Source organism: Pinus tabuliformis, chromosome 5_2 (genome assembly GCF_031772625.1).
Source record: "Pinus tabuliformis cultivar Carrire ecotype Pingquan chromosome 5_2, CPIR1, whole genome shotgun sequence".
In the NCBI taxonomy this organism is placed as follows: domain Eukaryota; kingdom Viridiplantae; phylum Streptophyta; class Pinopsida; order Pinales; family Pinaceae; genus Pinus; species Pinus tabuliformis.
The window spans coordinates 471,276,508-471,297,455 of NC_142306.1; the positions used below are offsets into that span (position 1 = coordinate 471,276,508).

The 20,948-nt window shown below is 39.6% G+C and overlaps 1 protein-coding gene across 1 annotated transcript in view; it reads left to right on the top strand.

Moving 5' to 3' along the window:
• The first annotated feature begins 924 nt into the window (after positions 1-924).
• LOC149159695 (phosphorelay protein) overlaps positions 925-20,948 on the top strand; it is a 134,403-nt gene continuing 114,379 nt past the window's right edge. Inside the window, exon 1 of the mRNA XM_089436546.1 lies at positions 925-1,413. Coding sequence (XP_089292672.1) covers positions 1,050-1,413 — 364 coding nt within the window. The 5' untranslated portion in view covers positions 925-1,049. The remainder of the gene's footprint in view (positions 1,414-20,948) is intronic.

Here is a 20,948-nt window from a genome sequence, read left to right on the forward strand (position 1 = left end):
ATAAGAATTGATTTTATCATGTTTGATCAAGTCATGATTGATTTGGTCATGTTTAATCATAACCTTTGATACAGTCAATAATGTTTCTAGGTTCAATGTGGCCAAGATCAAGAGAAAACTATATAAATTAAGCTCTCCACAAGGCACAAGAGGAGAAAAAGAAGTAACTTATGCTGGAATGCCATCAAAATTATATTGCGATGAGTCTTATATCAGAAGCCTTGATGCTAGTGAGTGTAAGTGAGAGAGATATCCCGGCAGAGGCTACACTAAAGAAACTTTCCCCATATTTAATTGTATGATTTCATTATATGTGTCATGTTAGATTTTGGTTTATGCACTAGTCTCGTGATTGTAGGAAATAACAAGTTGTTCTCTCTCTTGTTTGCAAGTTTCAAGAAAGGAGTAGAGCCAAGATCTCTATAAAATCTTCTTTCAAGCTGGCTACATGGATTTTACAATACATCTCATAACTCCTATTACTTTTCTTTTTCAATTTTTGTGTGCATGATTATAATATTTCTACTTGCAATGTTTCAATTTACCTACACACTTTATAAACTTTTGGCAAAGTCTAACGAGTTAAAAAGTAACTTAGAACCAAATTTTCCCATAAGAGTGGGCAACACCTGCTTTTACTTCACTCAAAAAGATACTAACTCTTAATTCTATATATATTTTAGAAACTTAAAAATTAGTTAAAAAATTATAACATGTAATGGAAACCTAGTTCATCACTTAAAAAACAGATGGCAAAATTCACCTTACAAATCTTAAATCTCTTTAGTGATATTTTTTGGCCGTGTAATTGATGTTGTAAAATGTAATTACATGAATACCCCAACTTGGAACCTTTTCCCATGTCGGCAAACACACGGAAACACAATGTGAAGAAATATAAAACGCAAACGGTCACAATCTCAAACCTATATTGCCATGTCCCCAACAAACCGTCGCCAGCATTCATAATCTATGTTTTTACTCTGCTCCCAACAAATTGTCGCCAGTTTTTCTACATTCCTTGTCGCCGGATGCTGTAGAAAACCAACATGGATCCCAAAGCCTCTGCTCGCTCACAGAGAGCGAAATCTCAGAAAGCCAAATCGAAATTCAACACAAAGCATTCTCATTCTCAATCCCATTCCCATTCCCATTCTCAACCCCAACAACAGAAAAAGAATGAATCCGAGAAACACCAACACCCAAAACAAACAGAAACACCCCAGGTCCAGCGACCCTCGGAAGCCCTGCCATCAAATTGGGACCGTTACGAAGACTCCCATTCCTCTGGCGCTGAAGATGATTTAATCTCTAAAGGAGAAGAGACAGTGCCTGTTAAAAGCAAGGGGGCGGATTACTCCTACTTGCTTTCTCAATTTCAGGAACAGGCAGGGTTTGATGCGCATTTACCAGGTCAGTTGTAGTGCTTATACAAAACTTCAAATGCCCTAAAGCTCTGTTTTGGAATGGAACTCGTTTTAGCTTCTGCTCAGTATTCACAGTTTTTTGGTTGAATAATTTATCTTCTATGCTCATATTCATTTACATCTGTGATATATCAGGATAAATATTCTAGATGATAAATACAAGGCTTAGAAACTAACTATAAAACCATAAAAGGCATAAATACCTTAAGGCTTGTCTTTTAATTGAACCCATTTGGGCTTCTTCTTAACATGTACAGTTCTTGGATTGTTTACATTGTTTTCTATGTTCTAAGTTATTTGTATCTGTAATATTCTGGGATTGATATTTTGGACAATTATTGCAGCCACTGTAAAGAGATAATAATTTAACCAAGGGTGGGAAGTAAACTTAATAACTGAAATGTAATGGCGTTTAGTTGAATTCTGGGTGTGTGACAAAAATAAAGTTTTATTCATTATCATGGTTGCACTAGCATTTTTATGCCAATGAAAAATGTGGGGATCTACGAAAAACGCGGAATGCGGTATCCTAGGTGGAAATGAAAAAAATTAGATGAAGTTCAGCTGTAACACCTCTACGAAACTTTAAAGACCCTGAAAACTTTAAGGCTCTGCTTTCTAATGGAACCCATTTTAGCTTCGCTTCTATGTTTACAGTTGTTGGTTTGAATCCTTCAGTGTCTACGTTCATATTTGTTTACTCTGTAATATATTGGGATATATATTCCAGATGATCGATACAAGCCCTAAAATCCTAACAAATCCATAAAAGTCCTAAATGCTTTAAGGCTCTTATCTCTTCATGGAAGTCGTTTTTAGCTTCTTCTCGACTTTCACAGTTCTTGGATTGAATACCTTGTTTCATATGTTCATAGTTATTTGCATCTGCATTATTTGAGATGGATATTTCGGATAATTAATTGGGACCACAGTAAATACAGAAGAATAAATCAACGGGTGGGAAGCGAACTCAGTAATGAAAATGTAATGGAGTTTAGAGAAATTCTGGGTAGTGACAAAATGGGTATTTTACTCGTTATCATGTTTGGCCTAGTACTTGTATGCCAACGAAAAATGCGGAGATGTATGAAAAATGTGGAGATGTAGTATCTTGAGGTGGAAGTGGAGAACTTTAGAGGAAGTTCAATAATGTGTATAAAATACAAAGATGGGCAGAATTATTTTACTGTTCTTACTAAAGTATGCACATAGTCAAAATTTTTGAATAATATGTTCAATACGGTGGGCCTCAAGTGTCGCAAAAAATATTGACCAAACAACTCTACCTTGGAATTTTAAAAATTAAACATGATACATCATATGTGATACGCATAAATTTCTGTACATGATTACATAACTATCAAAAAGCAAAACTAAAAACTAAGATGATAAGTCTATAAATTTTTAACTTATTTAATAGAAGTGAGCAGGTACATAGTCCAAAATGGCAAAATACTCATACATGGTCCAAAATGGCAAAACGCTAAACCTTAGTATAAAGTTCAAAGGAGCATAGTAAATTGTGAAGATTATCTCTAGTAAATTGGATGTCACTTCAAATCTTCACTACAGACCTTTGAATCTTTTGAATCTCTAACACCTTAGTTTCTGAAGCTTGACAATGGTTGCTATAGATGGTTCATAAACCAAATGATTGTTGCAGATTGTTTGCCGGTTCATTTCTGTGCTCAACAACCCAACTATATCTCTCTTATTCCCTCCAAAACATGTTAAATTAATGAAAAGATGAGAGGGGAGGTGTTTTTGTATTTTTGGGCTTAGGATTAGTTTTTTTTGGGATTCTTTGTTTGGTTGCATTTTTGTTGTTGTTGTTGTTTATTGTTTTTTTGGTTTATTAGCCAAATTCTCCCCATGATGGCCCACTCTTGGCTGAGCTAAAACATACTTGTTATGGGCCTGTTTTAGCACATGTTCGGAGTTAGTAGGTGATCTATACACTATCATGGATATTTCACTAGAATAGTTCATTACAACATATATGATGAAATCTATACTCTAGGTTAATTTTCCTTTAGATCTCAGATTCTTTAATAGTTGATTTTTGTTTAAATGAATGAAATGGTTGAAATGCAAGAAATAGAACAAAAACAAATACACACACACAACCACAATAGTCACAAGTTTTGCCTTGCGAAACCCTTACAAGAGAAAACACAATTAGAAGGTGAGGTTGCTCTGCTCTCTATTCTCTGGAATGGAAATATACAAGTACAAAAGAGGACGTACTCTATGGAGTTACCTGAAACTTGTGGCTTGTAAGGTTGCGATAGAACTTGAACCCCTTGTTTTGCTCTCTAACTTCCCACTCTTAGTTGCTCTGCTCAACTATGGAACAAATTACAATAGCATAGAATGGAACCCTTACTCCTCCTAGTGGTTTGATATTTAATATTGCTCAATAGCCAATTAGGGGAAGGTTTTGTTGGAAAATGCAATGTGGCAACTACTAATTCAAATTTTCCTTAACCTTAGTAATTGCTTGTGAACTTTATTTATCTTCTTGTGTTTTCTTTATTAGATCTTCTTCATCAAACAATTATCAAGATCAAAATAATAAAGACAGTGGACACAAAAATTAGGTTCCAAGTTAGGGGAAAACCCCTCTAAGGGGAAAACTTAGAAAAACTCATCTCTTATAAAATCTGCTTCAAATGAGACAATCAAGACCCAAACCCTAGATTAAGTCCTCCTCCAAGTACCAAGTTAGCCCTTTAAGAAGTCCTTCCAGGCTTCCACATAGATCAAATCACAAGACTTAATCTTGCTTCAACCAACTTCCAACTTCAACTTCGTCCTCAACTTAGACTTGCAACTTTGGCCTCGTAGCTACTGTAGAAACCCTAATTCATCTCTTCAAGAGATCCTCCTTTGAGTAAGACAGATCCTTCCAAGGTCAACGAGGTCAAAACAAAATATTTGTTCTTCTAGCAACTTGATATTGCAACTCGATCTCCTACATTCAAACCTACAATTTTAGCCTTCCTTGAAGCTGTAAAAACACTAGTTTTCTCATGTGTGAGAGATAGAGCCCAAAAACAAACTTTTCTTCTTCTTCTTGGATTCTCCTTGCCTTCTAGACCTTCACTTGCCTTTCCCAGCTTTAGATCGAATTTCTTCTTGAGAGATCGAACTTGTGAGTGAGTGAGTGTCAAATGAGGTCGAATTTGCTTCTATTTATAGCCTTTCCAAGGGGTCGAATTCCCTCCTTTAGGCCAACTTGTAGCTGCCAATTCCGACTTGTACTTTGGAGGTTTCTAGGACCTTTTAGACTCAAAATAAATTCTTTTACAAGATACATCTTGCCCGGAAGGGTCTTATAATCATGATGTTGACTCTCTTGACTTATTACAATAAATCTTATGACCTAACAATCCCTAGAAGCATGAAGAACATGCTTTTACATAGAAGAATAAAAAAGAAGCATGAAACCCATGCTTTAAATTAATAACTTTTTCTTTTCTTCTTTTGTTTGTTACATAAGATGCATATTGAAATGAGCACAATAACAATTATGAAGACTGAAATTAGTTACTTTTCCAACACTCCCTCTTAACTAGGGAGATATCCATAATTGTACAACCAATACATCATTCTCAAACCGAAGAGTTCTCATAAGAAGAGTTAGATTGATAAGCCAACTGTAAGCATCAACATTATAACTGGCACTGTCTTTGAGGCCTAACTAGACAACTCAATCTTCATTCAAGAGCATTATGTTGGGAGGCTTTATGTGTGATACTGCACTACCTCTACAAGGCACATACCCCATCCGGATGTTCACTAGGTATGTCCTTTTAGGACTATTCTTATCTTGGATTCCCAATCCTCAAAGAATATCTGTCCTCTTTGACCACTCTGATATTGGATAACTGTCTTATCCTCAAAGAGTGTCTATACCTTTTCTTTCTTGGATGATCTATCCTTAAGGAAACCACAAATGTTTATCCAATCCCCCACCATTTTCTTTCCATGGCCTTCACTTAGACTTATGGCTGTTAGTCCTAGTCGAGTGCATGACATATGAAGAAGAAAATGCACATGTGATGTCCATCATCACTTCCTCTCAACCAAAGAGGATATCCCTATTCCCTCTTGACTAGGGAATAGATCTTTGCTCCTATTATGGAGACTCTTTTACTCCCTCTCCAATATAGAGGAGATCTCTGACTTCTTTATAATATGAGAAGTCAACCACAAGTTCTCTAACTTGTTTCCATAAGAGTATCAACTACTTGTTCTTTCAGGAGGTAGTTGCATGGCTCCCTCTTTTCTTCATATCTCATTTTATCGAGCTTTCTTCTTTCCTGGGTATCATGGAGCCATCTTCTTCTTTCAATCTTGTGATAGGATCCAGGTCGTCAATCTTGCGCATCACTTTCATCTTATTGTCATTAATGAAGGCACTATATCGAGCCTTACCAAATTTCTAGCTAATCATAGCTTCTTCAAGAAAGTGTACAAACTTGACTTTCAAGTTTCAAGTTATCTTCTCGCATTGCTACCTTTCTATATCGAGCCTTACCAAATTTCTAGCTAATCATAGCTTCTTCAAGAAAGTGTATGAACTTGGCCTTCAAGTTCTCTTCTTGCATTGCTACCTTTCAATCCTAGGATGAAAACGTCTTGACTTCATAATTGCCAAATATCATATATTTAAATCCATACAGTTGAACTTGCCTCAATTGTCATCATGTATTCTTGTAATATCTTTCCAGGTAGCAAAAACAACATGTCAACCAATAACCAACAAGAAATATTAATATTAGACTTACCTCATCATGATGACCTTCTCATCGAAACATCAACATCCTCATGGTCCATCTTCACAAGAAACTTCCTTCATGCATTAGAGTGCCAAGGATCGCACTTGATTACCAAGTTACAAAATTCTTTCGAGGACTATACGAAATGTTGAACACTGTTCTATACATTCTAGTGAGAAAGTCTTAATCTTTTTATTCATTCTAGAGTAAGCCAAATTCATCTTTTAGGCATTATACAATCAAATTAAAGATTCACTATGCATGATTTATGACTAACTTTTTTTGCAGGATTTTGTATATATGAATCCTATTTCGAATATTCATTCCCATGCTTCAATATAATCATCTAGCTATATGCCCTAAATTTAACTTGATAAATTGCATCCCTTCATCCTTCAAGAGTATAGTTTCCATACAATACGGAATACATGCTAACCTTGTCATAATGCTTCTTCCAAGAACCTTCCAAAACGATGGTTCTTACAGGATCATGATGATCCACCTTGACTACCTCTAACATAATATTAAAGAATGCTTGGATGAATAATATGCAAAATGGTCCAATTTTAAAGACCAGATGATTCCTACAAAGCAACACAATCAAGTAGACTTTAAATATACTACTATCACATGCTTCTATCTATGATGCCATGCTTCTACAACAAAAACCTTCTAGAGTAAACAACAATGCATGCTATTCTAAAGGAAAGACCAATTTCATGAAGAACCTGGTAGAGAGGACGTCTTCTTCAATAGTAAAGATCTTTGACATCTTCTTTCTTCAGATTCTTCTCAGGTTCTCCCATTTCTTCAACTATGTGAGCTTCGCTTCTTTCCTTTCTTTTGTTGTTGTGCTTGCTTGGACAATCCCACTTAAAGTGTCCAAATTCATTGCACCCAAAGCATTGAACTTTGGACATATCTGGGTTCTGTTGATTTTTGGTAGCATCGGATGTTCTCTAAGCCTCAAAATTTGCAGGGAGGCTAGGACACATGTATTCCAGATTACCTAGAAATTGTTTTGGGAAATTCCACTTGGAGACAATTTTATTAAAATAATTAATTATTTTTAATGGGTGCCTAAGTCTAAACTTAGGAAATTAAAATAATTCAAGGGTATTAATGAAATAGGGTGTGAATCTTCTAGAAGAAGACAAATATCGAGTCAATATGATCTGGGCCATTGATTAGAATCTAATCGGGGTTGTTGATTACTCAACTAGAAGACTTCGATGGGCATTTGGAAAATACATCAAGTGAGAGATCAAAGATCGATTTTCTCAAGAGAGCAACACAACAGTTGCTGGAGAAGTCATTGAGGAGATTTCTTGCAGTGAGGGGTAGGGATAGTTTTCCGGTTGGAGAGTTTCTTGGTTCTGGGATACATTGTAGAGGAGGCTAGGGCAGCGTAAAGCCACATTGAGGCAACGCAAAGCCCTTGAGGAAATTTGTGATTTTGTTGAGGAGTAGATTAGATCCACTGTTGGGATCCGAGGTGTGTGACCGGAAGGCCAGGGGATAGAGCATCCATTTAGAAGGAGTGACGCAATCCCCAGAAGGTGTGACACAAAACATCGCAGTGACTACGCAGAGGCAGCTTGCGGCTAGCCATTCAGTGGTTGGATCAGGATCGAATTTTCGATGATAGTGTGAGTTATTTCTCATTAATTCTCTGCCAGTATATTCTCTGTATCGGATAGCTAGTAAGGCATCCAAAGATTGTATTCAGAAACTATTGCATAATAATACAAACCCTCAACTGCTGCACCGATTTTCCCACATTGGTTTTTCCGGGGACATTTGTCCAAAACCAACGGTGTCACTTGTGTGTGCTATTTCTTTCTTGCTCAGTTCTTGTTTCCGCATATTATTTAAGTTGTGAAGGCTGTAGTTGTATTTATTTCAATCTTTACCGTATAATACTATAAATAACTGGATTCAGTAGGAGAAATATAATCAGTTGTTGCAGTAGTGATTCGGGGATTCAAATTTTCACATGGTATTAGAGCGTAGGTGAAGCAAGAGAGCAGACCGGAAGAGCCCAGCGTTGAAGAGAACGAGGGAGATCGAAAGTGCTGCGTAGGCAGCAGATCAAATCCCTATAGGGAATGTGAAGTCCAAGCCAGGAGGACAAGATTCTCAAGGAAGATTTCTCTCTGAGTGAGTAGACAGAGACGTAAGATTTCCAGATCGAGTTTTGTCAGTGGCAGAGGGAGTAGCGCAGCAGAAGCAGGAGCAGCAGTGGCGGAAGAAGGATGTCTCAAAGATCAAATGTTTCCGGTGTGGTGAATTTGGTCACTACGCTACACAGTGTCCTCTCAAGAAGGACATCTCAAGAAGGACAAGGATGAGAAACATGATCCACAAGCTGCAACCACAAGGATCGGGAGGAGTTTGCTATGAGTGCCCAGATACCTCCAAAGAACCACAGATGGGCAGGATCCTTGAGGAGTCCACCTCTTGGATCAATACCTTGCTACGGGAGCCCATATCAGAAGTAGTAGGATGGACCAGTGTCAGTTGGTGCAAAGGAGTGTCAGAGTGACAGTTGTAGTGGCTAGGAGTGCCAGAGATTGAGTAGCGCAGAGCAGAGTTGGCAGTAGTGCAGTTGGCACAATGCAGAGTCAACAACAACGTAGAGGCTTCAAAGGGTCAACGCAGAGACTAGCAGCAGTCAGAACTCCAACAACAGATGCATCATGCTGAACACCTGTTCAGTATTTTGGATGTTTTTCCGTTGTAGTTGTTGCAGAAGGCAACAACAGTAGTTGGAGCATAGTTGCAGTTGGCAACAACATGCAGAGTCAGTAGATGCAACATTTGCGTAGCCGTTGGTGGGTAGTGATGATCTCAGACATCAACAACGCAGAGTGAGATGTTACAAAGTCTGGTACTCTGGGTGATGCTTTAGCAGGTTGCATTACTAGAGCACATTCCTCGCTAAGAGGGAGTGTTGATTTCTGGTAGCAGCGAATGTGCTCTAAGCCTCAAAATTTGCAAGGAGGTTAGGACATATGTATTCCAGAATACCCAGAAATCGTTTTGGGAAATTCCACCCGGAGACAGTTTTATTAAAATAATTAATTATTTTTTATGGGTGCCTAAGTTTAAACTTAGAGAATTAAAATAATTAAAGGGTATTAATGAAATTGGCTGTGAATCTTCTAGAAGAAGATGAAGATTGAGTCATTAAGATTTGAGCCATTGATTAGAATCTAGTTTGGGCCGTTGATTACTCAACTGGAAGATTATAAGGACTTTGATGGACATTTGGAAAATACATGGAGTGAGAGATCAGAGATTGAAGTTCTCAAGAGAGCAGCGTAGCAGTTGCCGGAGAAGTCATCGAGGAGATTCTTGCAGTGAGGGGTAGGGATAGTTTTATGGTTAGAGAGTTTCTTGATCTGGGGATACATTGCAGAGGAGGTAGAGAGAGATCCAGAAGGGGTAGCGTAGAGCCACGCTGGGTAGCGTAAAGCCATGTTGAGGCAACATAGAGCCCTGGAGGAGATTTGTGATTTTGCTGAGGAGCAGATCAGATCCAATGTTAGGATCCGGGATCAGAAGGCCAGAGGATAGAGCATCCAACCAGTAGATCGATCAGCTAGGAGTGACACAGTCCCCAGAAGGTGTGACGCAGAACATCACAGTGATTGCGCAGAGGTAGCTTGTGCTAGCCATTTAGTGGCTAGATCAAGATCGAATTTCCAGTGATAGTGTGAGGTATTTCTCATTAATTCTCTACCAGTTAGATTCTCTGTATGATAGCCAATAAGGCATCCAAGGATTGTATTTAGAAACTACTGCATAATAATACAAACCCTCACCTATTGCATTGGTTTTCCCACATTGGGTTTTTCCGGGGACATTTGTCAAAAACAACGGTGTCACTTGTGTGTGCTATTTCTTTCTTGAGCAGTTCTTGTTTTCGCATATTATTTAAGTTGTGAAGGCTGTAGTTGTATTTGTTTTGATGTTTACCGTATAACACTGTAAATAACTGGATTCAGTAAGAGAAATATAATCAGTCGCTACAGTAGTGATTCGAGGATTGAATTTTCACAACTTCTTCGTGGACTTTCCAAACTTTCCCTTCATCATCTTCTTGGTTCTCGTAATGAAGGCTTGAGATTGTTCATTTGATTTGATATCATTTTTTGCCTTGATCATAGTTTCTTCAAAGATGCATTGAGCCCACAATTCATCAAATGGAGTTGAGTCTTTCTTAGAGTAAATGTTAGTTGCAAAATTTCTCCATTCTGCTGGCAAGGCATTCGATACACAGATGGTCATCTCAGAGTCAAAAATCATTGATCTCTTATTTGAGAAATATTCATTAAAAAGGAGGCCATGTCCTCGTCCTTCGATTTCTTCATTTTATATAGTTTATTTTTCTCAAAGACGTCTTTTGACCTGATGTACTTATAGAGTACAAATTTACTTGCTTGTCATACATAGCCTTAGAAGTCTTCAAATTAGCTACAAATGGAACAATTTGATCTTTCATGGATTCAACAATGATCTTTTGTGCCCTTATTTCTCCTTGTATTTTACTAGTTCTTGAGCCTTGTCTTTGCTAGGTTCAGTGATTTCACTGAGAACATATTCCATTACTTAATGTTCTGTAAGTGCCAGATCAATCCTTTTCTTCCATGCTAGGAAATTTGTTGAGCCAACAAGCTTATTGCTTTCCTTGTAGAAAGAACCCATATGACCTGTAGATTAAGACATATAGTAACAATATGATACTTGTAAACCAAGAGTTTTCCCTTCTCTGATGATGTTTCCAACTATCTCGAGGCTTTCAAGATCTTCAAAGAGACTTTAATGATGTCTTAGAAGGATGCCCTTTAGGATACCTTCAAAGACAACTTGATGATGATACCACGATTCCTTGATGTTTCCTTTAAGGATGTCTTGAATTGAGCCTTTGAATAGATCTTCTAACAAGAGAGAGCAACAACCTTCTTGTAATTTGCCTCTTCAAGCTTTCCTTTGATGAGGGCATGATGTAGTATTTTGCAAGTGATTCTCCTTAGCAAACCCTTCTTGTGTCCACAAGATGATCCGTCCAGTTGCCTTCTTGTTCACCTAAGCTTTGATCCCATGTTGGAAAATGCAATGTGATAACTATTAATTCAGATTTACCTTAACCTTAATAATTGCTTGTGAAATTTATTTATCTTCTTGTGTTTTCTTTATTAGATCTTCTTCATCAAGCAATTATCAAGAGCAAAATAATAAAGACAGTGGACACAAAAATTAGTTTCCAACCCAAGGCAAAACTCCTTCAAGGGGAAAACCCAAAAAATCTCCTCTTCTTATAGAATCTGCTTCAAATGAGACAATCAAGAACCAAACCCTAGACCGAGTCCTCCTCTAGGTATCAAATCAGCTCTTGAAGAAGTCCTTCCACATAGATTAGATCAACAAGGCTCAATCTTGTGTCAACCAGCTTCCAGCTTCAACTTTATCCCCAACCTCGACCCTGCAACTTCTGTCCTGTAGCTGCTGCAAAAACCCTAATTCAGCTCCTCAAGGGATCCTCCTTTAAGCAAGATAGATCCTTCCAAGGTCAATGAGGTCAAAACAAAATATTTGCTCTTCCAGCAACTTGATACTGCAACTCGATCTCTTGCAATTCAGACCTGCAATTTCGACCTTTCTTAAAGTTGCAGAAACCCTAGTTTTCGCATGTGTGAGAGAGATAGAGCCCAAAAACATTCTTGGATTCTCCTTGCCTTTTAGACCTTCGCTTGCCTTTCCCAACTTCAGATCAAACTTCTTTCTTGAGATCGAACTTGTGAGTAAGTGAGTGTCAAATGAGGTCGAATTTGCTTCTATTTATAGCCTTTCCAAGGGGGTTGAATTCCTTCCTTTTAGGCAGACTTGTAGCTGCTAGGGCCGACTTGTACTTTGGAGGTTTCCAGGTTCTTCTAGACTCTAAATAAATTCTTTTACAAGATGTATCTTCCCTGGAAGGGTCTTATAATCATGATGTTGATCCTTCTAGACTCTAAATAATTCTTTTACAAGATACATCTTCCCTGGAAGGGTCTTATAATCATGATGTTGACTCTCTTGACTCATTAGAATAAATCTTATGACCTAACAAACCTTAGAAACATGAAGAACATGATTTTACCTAGAAGACCATCAATAAGAAGCATGAAAACCATGCTTTAAAATAATAACTTTTTCTTTTCTTATTTTGTTTGTTACATAAGATACACATTGAAATGAGTGCAATAATAATTATGAAGACCGAAACTAGTTACATTTCGAACAGGTTTGACCTCCTCAACCCTAAAGTATAGTTACTGTTTTCGACCTTTTAGAGTTTTCTTGAAAGTCCACATGTGTTAGCCCCCCTTGCATGAATAATGGGGGTTGACGTAGCATCCTCCTGTACCATGGTGGTCAACATGGTAGGTCAACTTGTGAGAAGCAAGACTTTTGCATATGATCTCCCATTGATGTGATTCTTGCATAGTTGGAAAGGTTTTTGTGTTTAGATCAACGTCCTAAGGTCATGCACTAAAGCGAGAAAGTTTTGACCCCCAAAATGTTGTTTGATGTCTCAAAATGACTTCAGAAGGTTTCAAACCCCAATTCTCCAACTTAGGATGTGTTACCCACCACCTGTGGGTAGTGTATATAGGAGAAATTTTTTCCTAGATGGTCCTCAACCGACAACCAACAGTCCCTTGCAGCTACTAGATCGCTGGATGTGCCATTATCTCCGCCACCTGACCCAACCATGTTATCCCTCGCCCACTTGTTATGATTGTATGTTTGAAGGTGGGCCTCCTGACCTTGAAGGTATGGCTTTTCATTGGTATAGTTGAGTAATTTTCCTTACTTGTCATGGGCACTTTTGGGCATGGATTGGTGGGGGGATTTGGCGGAAAGAGTGGGCTAGGTTTGTACTCTTGTCTCCACTGCCTGATTTCGTGGTTAGCCTTGTATCTTAGTCTCGTGGGATCTCCTTTATTGGCCATTAGCTTTAGGGTTGGCACTACATGGGAAATCTTAATTTTGGTTGTGTGGTCCCGCTTCTCGACACCATATACATCACTCCCTTCCACTCATTTTAGCCCCATTCATCTCTTTTCCCATTCGGGTCCACATGTGTCCATTGGGTCCACATAGGGTTAGCCTCCCCCTCCCCTCGTCCACACCTTGGGTCGGGCTTGGAACGATGCAGCTAAAAAGAAAAGAAAAAGCATAATTTGGCCACTTACAACAAGAAATGTACCACAAAATGCAAAAGATGGCCGATACATACAAATTTAACACGTGGGCAAAAGCCAAACATGAGCTCTACCTCTTATCCATGGCCATCACCCTGGTTCCTATGGGCCCTAGATGAGCCCTCTCCATCTTTAGGGTTGGCACTACATGGGAAATCTTAATTTTGGTTGTGTGCTCCCGCTTCTCGACATCATATACATCACTCCCTTCCACTCATTTTAGCCCCATTCATCTCTTTTCCCATTCGGGTCCACATGTGTCCATTGGGTCCACATAGGGTTAGCCTCCCCCTCCCCTCGTCCACACCTTGGGTCGGGCTTGGAACGATGCAGCTAAAAAGAAAAGAAAAAGCATAATTTGGCCACTTACAACAAGAAATGTACCACAAAATGCAAAAGATGGCCGATACATACAAATTTAACACGTGGGCAAAAGCCAAACATGAGCTCTACCTCTTATCCATGGCCATCACCCTGGTTCCTATGGGCCCTAGATGAGCCCTCTCCATCTTTAAGGAACCCATGATTGTCCCAATCTTAAGGGGGTATCCACTGCTATATATTACACAACATGCTCTCATCCCCTGGAGTCCTGAGCAGTTATGAAGAAAAATCAATCAAAGGCAAAAGGCATATGAAGAAAGATGGAAAAACAAAGGCCTGGGGTAGATCATGTACTACGATTTTCTCCCTCCTACACGCATATACTTAGGTGTGGGCTTTCCTTATTGAATTTCACTACCTTAAGGGGGTATCCACTGCTATATATTACACAACATGCTCTCATCCCCTAGAGCCCTGAGCAGTTATGAAGAAAAATCAATCAAAGACAAAAGGCATATGAAGAAAGATGGAAAAACAAAGGCCTGGGGTAACTCATGTACCACGATTTGCTCCCTCCTACACTCATATACTTAGGTGTGGGCTTCCCTTATTATAGTTACCCTTGTACCATGACATGTGGTCTGGATGATTCCCCTAATCCTCACTTCGTTCCATTACTATATCATTTGCCACCTACCACTTGAAGGATGTACGATGGACATGCCACCCCCTTTAGAGGTTGAAACCACCTAATAGGGTCCTTGATTAACCCTAATAGGGTCCTTGATTGGAGGGCAAGGGGACGCATTGGATCTTATTCAAAATTACAGGTGGGTCTCCAATTGGGGCTTGGTCTCCCTATATAGGATCTTAGCCCTCCAAAGGGCCACATTGACACTTGTAGGGTAAGCGTTGAGAGCCATGGGCCTTCACTGTATCAAAGAGTACTTCATGGATTCCCAACACCACTCATTGATTGCTCGTGTTCCACCTGTTGGATAAGGATGATGCACTTGGTTCACCATGCCCAACCAACTCCACATTGGCACCATAAACTTGGTAGATGTTCCAGGGTCCAGATGAGGGTGTGCCTCACTAGAAAGGGCTTATGTCATCATCTTGGCCCTTACGGATGGTTTACAGGCATTTTCGATCCACTTGTAGACCCATGAGAATGTCCTTGTGCCCCTCACACGCAATTGGCGGTACCGCAGGGATTTCCTTGAAAACCAAGGGTCCAACCCCTTGTCCACTATGATTGAGGACCATTCTCACATCATGGCACACTCTGGACTTCATTAGGCCTCCTCAAAGGCATGACGACTCATTTATTGATCATTCTACTCTCTTGAGAGGCTTATTCTTATGTTATTGTGCTATCTTGGTGCGCTTGTCACAGAGGGATGTTATTATTGCACATTATTTTATTATTTGGGGCTTAATTAGGCCAAACTAGGCAAATCAAACTCATTAGTGACTGTATAAATACAAGTGAGGTGATTCATTTTCATCATCATCACTTGGATTGGGTTATTAGCTCTTGTGAGAATTTCGCACTCCGTTTTGGAGGACGAGTTTGGATTGCATGGATAAATTTTGATGTTTGGATCTATTTCTATTGTCTTGGAGCTTCATTATTGGCATAATTTGATGATTGGATATACTTGTTTGTACATGTAAGTAATCTTTTTCATGTTATTTACTTTGTAACATGAATGTTGCTGGGATTTTCGCTATATAAGTTTGAAACTTACTGTTTTTCTATGCGAAATTGTGGAAATTTTCATCTTTTGTAGTGTTGCATCATTGCATGGGCCATGTATGAATGAGTGAATGTTCTTAGAGATTATTTTTGCTAAATACATCTTTGATAAGTCATCGATTATTGCATATCGAAGTATAAAGACCTTAAGTAGCTGCTCTCATGCTCTAATGCCATGCGAAGTTGCTTGAAGGCCTCCTTGATTGGGTAAATCCTTTCCAAACAATAAATTCTCCTTGACTCCATCTCTTCCAAAGGCAAGGCACTAATCTATCCACTGGTGGTCACCTAAACGCTTATCTTTCTTGCTCCCTCTCTCTTTCTAGGCCTAGCCACCATAGGGCACCTAGGGCATGATTTTTCTCCCATTTTAGCAGTAAAAGAAACTCGATCTCTTGTTCATAACTGCGCTAGGGTTTTCCCTAGAGGCCCTCCAAATTTCAAGAAATTTTGATGGTGGGATCTTGAGATATAGCAAGCCCTAGCTTGAGGACCATTTCTTTAGCTAGGTTTCCCTTAGCTAGTGTCCTCATTTGGATCATTGCATTCAATCCTCAAAAGAAAAATTGTCCTTTGATCCTCTTCTCTTCCCTAATTAGGTCAAGCTCCTCCTTGGTTGATCAACTCCGTATCCTTGACCTAATTCTAGTTCCACTAGGTCTTTTGTGGTCTCGCAACCCTACAACTCCAATTCCACAAAGATCACATAAAGATCAATTCTCCATAAGGATTTCTAGGCCTAAGGACCATCTTTACAAGATATATTCCCAAACCCTAGCCTCAAGAATCCTCGTATCCCTTTCTAGAGAGCATATCACCTTGCTTCTGGAGCCAAAAAACCATATAATTGAGTCTCTCTTGTGAATATGCTTTAGGAATCACTCCTCATCCTCTTATTGCTTTATTCATTTAGGGATTTCCCTTATATCGGGTCTCCTCCCATTGGTGAAAGTCCGTAAAGAGTTGGGAGCCTTAGCTCAGATGATAGTGGGCTATCGCTCCATTATTGCCCTTGACCTACTAGTTTCTCTATAAGATCCCCTCCTAGGACCCTTGATAGCTTGAGCAGTAACATTATGGCAACGTTGCTGGGGATACGAGACGTGTCTTGTTTATCTTACAACATTATTGATATATCATTTGGTGACTCCATTAGAAGAACGAAGCCCTAGTTCTTCATTGAACTTCAAAGTTAATGCTTGTAGGGTGAAGTAAGCATCTATCAAGGCATTTTTTAATTCACCCTGGCAACTCCATTTTATTCCTAATATGCAAAGTCATGAAAAATGGCTTGTGGTCAAAAGGAGAGTACCCATGGCTCTTCGTTTGCAAAACTCAATGATTAAGAACTGCATAAACTACAAGAAATGTTGAGTTTTGTGAAGATTTGTTGGAAAACAAGGACAAGGCATTCATGCTTAGGTTTGATGGAGCAACACAAAAATGACTCTACATAACAATGTGTGCTTATGAGAAGGATCTTAGTTATCTCTCTGAGCTTACCAGCGAAACCTGCACTTTTGATATTTTCACTGATCTTATTAATGAAAAATATTATAATCAATCACAAAGCCCCATAGAATGTATTCAAATCAGTGATCAGCGTGACCTTAAGGAAGATCGCAATGAAGACCTTAAGGACGCAAATTTAAGAATTGAGAATGTCCATGACATGGGTGGCAGCCCTATTGAAGTCCATGAGGATGAACACAATGAAGTATGGACCTTCATTCAAGAAAGAGGGTTTGAAGATATGAATATTGTAGCTCCTTGTGAAGGTGACATTTCTAATTTCTTGTGCATTAATGAGGGAAAATGGGATATGGGCAGCGGTCATTTTGACAGTGACCCTATTTATGACATCGACACGGAAAATGAGGTTGAAATTCACTCTCCTTTTCTCTAGGACATCGCTCATAATGATATGAATACTCACAACATTGAAAAGGAGGATCATTGTTTTCCCATGGATGAGGAAGGTTCATTGGAAATAGCGGGCCCCATTTATGATATTGATGATGACATTGACAAACGCCTTGTTTTCCTGTGCATTCTCCAGGATCCCAATGGCATAACTACATTATCAACGAACCCTCACCTTGGCCATTCTCACATTGTCACAACTATTGATCCCTTTCCCTCTCCTAGGCATTATGTTGAGGAGGAGCCATCTATTAGATTTACCCTTCCTTCCCGCTCATACCTTCATGATTGTGAATATGATCATCATGAGCAACCGATCTCTTCTGTCATCCCTTGTCGCCAGTCTCCCTTTCCTCCCAATCATGACGTTACGTGGCCATGAAGCATGATATTAATGATAAGGACCATGATGAGGATGATATCCCTCATGTTTCCAACCATCGAAAGTTTATGAGCTTGATTGTTGATATCTTCATCTTTTGGTTGGAAGAAAGGATCCTATGTAATAAATTACATCCCTTTGTTCTCTCTTCCCCCGTGATGCTCCATGAGTGGTTACTTCATTCTTCCGCTTCCGGGTAGGATGCATTGCATGCTCATTTTTGTCATTAGAACTAACATCATATGATATTTTCATGATAGATTAGATGCATTTGCATTTTACTTTCTTGTTGATTTTTATGGCCTAATATTAAGCATAGGTTATCATAAGATACCACAAAAACATGCTGCCCCGTGTGCTTGGTCTTTTGATATGTGTAGGTAACAGGTCTACAGTACCAAGAGATTGTTGGTGTTCTCATGACCTCTTGTTCGAGTAGTGTTATGCACCTCTCCGAGAGCTCATGTCCTAGTTGGAGCCAAATGTTACCCACCACCTGTGGGTAGTGTATATAGGAGATTTTTTTCCTCCTAGATAGTTTTACGCCGATAGCTAACAGCCCCTTGCAACCACCAGATAGCTCGATGTGCCATTATCTCCACCACCTGAGCCAACCATGTGGTCCCTCACCCATTTGTTATGATCGTATGTTTGAAGGTGGGCCTCCCGACCCTGAAGGTATGGCTTTTCATTGGTATAGTTGAGTAATTTTCCTTACTTGTCATGGGCACTTTTGGGCATGGATTGGTGGGGGGATTCGGTGGAAAGAGTGGGCTAGGTTTGTACTCTTGTCTCCACTACTCGATTTCATGGTTATCCTTGTATCCTAGTCCTGTTGGATCTCCTTTATTGGCCATTAGCTTTAGGGTTGGCACTACATGGGAAATCCCAATTTTGGTTGCATAGTCCTGCTTCCTGACACCATATACATCACTCCCTTCCACTCATTTTAACCCCATTCATCTCTTTTCCCATCCGGGTCCACATGTGTCCATTGGGTCCACATAGGGTTAGCCTCCCCCTCCCCTTGTCCACACCTTGGGTCGGGCTTGGAATGATGCCCGGAGGTTGATGCAGCTAAAAAGAAAAGAAAAAGCATAATTTGGCCACTCTCAACAGGAAATGTACCACAAAATGCAAAAGATGGCCGGGACATACAAATTTAGCATGTGGGCAAAAGCCAAACATGAGCTCTACCCCTTATCCATGGCCATCACCCTAGTTCCTATGGGCCCTAGATGAACCCTCTCCATCATTAAGGAACCCATGATTGTCCCAACTCCTAGTGGGTGATGAACTGCCCTACCTTAAGCGGGTATCCACTACTACATATTACACAACATGCTCTCATCTCCTGGAGCCCCGAGTAGTTATGAAGAAAAGGCAAACAAAGGCAAAAGGCATATGAAGAAGGGTGGAAAAACAAAGGCCGAGGTAACTCATGTACCGCAATTTGCTCCCTACTACACTCATATACTTAGGTGTGGGCTTCCCTTATTGTAGCTACCCTTGTACCATGACATGTGGTCTGGATGATTGCCTTGATCCCCACTCCGTTCCATTATTATATCATTTGCCACCTACTACTTGAAGGATGTATCATGGACATGCCACCCCCTTTAAATGTTGAAACCACCTAATAGGGTCCTTAATTAACCTTGTTATTGAGTTTGGAGACACTTGTGCATGCTAAAGCCCACTGTAGAAGGGCATGCCACCATGAAATGCCCCATTGATTCCATGACTTGTAATATCTTTTACTTAATTATTCTAATGATTTGTTGTATTGGAGGGCAAGGGGATTCATTGGATCTTATGCAGGATTACAGACGGATCTCTATTTGGGGCTTGGTTTCCCTATACGGGGTCCTAAGCCTCCAAAGGGCCACATTGGCACTTGTAGGGTGAGTGGTTGAGAGCCATGGGCCTCCACCATAGCAGACATTATTTCATGGATCCCCAACACCACTCATTGATTGCTTGTGTTCTACCTGTTGGATAAGGATGATGCACCTGGTTCACCATGCTTAGCAGGCTCCACGCTCACACCCTATAACTTGGCAGATGTTCCAGGGTCCGAATGAGGGTGGTATGTCTCACTACAAAGGGCTTATGTTATCATCCTGGTCCTTACGGATGGTTTACAGGCATTTTCGATCCACTTGGAGACCCATGAGGATGTTCTTGTGCCCCTCACACCTACTTGGGGGTACCATAGGGATTTGCTTGAAAAACAAGGGGCCAACCCCTTGGCCACTATGTTTGAGGTCCATTCTCACATCATGGCACCCTCTGGACTTCATTAGGCCTCCTCAAAGGCCCAATGACTCATTTATTGTTCATTCTACCCTCTTGAGAGGCTTATTCTTATGTTATTGTGCTATCTTGGTGGGCTTGTCACCAAGGGATGTTATTATTGCACATTATTTTATTATTTGGGGCTCAATTAGGCCAAATTAGGCGAATCAAACTCGTTAGTGATTGTATAAATACAAGTGAGGTGATTCATTTTCATCATCATCACTTGGATTGGGTTATTAGCTCTTGTGAGAATTTCGCACTCTGTTTTGGAGGATGAGTTTGGATTGCATGGATGAATTTTGATGTTTGGATCTATTTCTCTTGTCTTGGAGCTTCATTATTGGCATAATTTGATGATTGGATATACTCCTTTGTACATGTAAGTAATATTTTTCATGTTATTTACTTTGTAACATGAATGTTGTTGGGATTTTCGGTATATAAGTCTGAAATTTACTGCTTTTCTATGCGAAATTGTGAAAATTTTCATCTTTTGTAGCGTTGCATCATTGCATGGGCCATGTATGAATGGGTGAATGTTCTTAGAGATTATTTTTGCTAAATACATCTTTGATAAGTCATTGATTATTGCATATCGAAGTATAAAGACTTTAAGTAGCTGCTCTCATGCCCTAATTCCATGCGAAGTTGCTTGAAGGCCTCCTTGATTGGGTAAATCCTTTCTAAACAATAAATTCTCCTTGACTCCATCTCTCCCAAAGGCAAGGCACTAATCCATCCACTGGTGGTCACCTAAACGCTTATCTTTCTTGCTCCCTCTCTCTCTTTCTA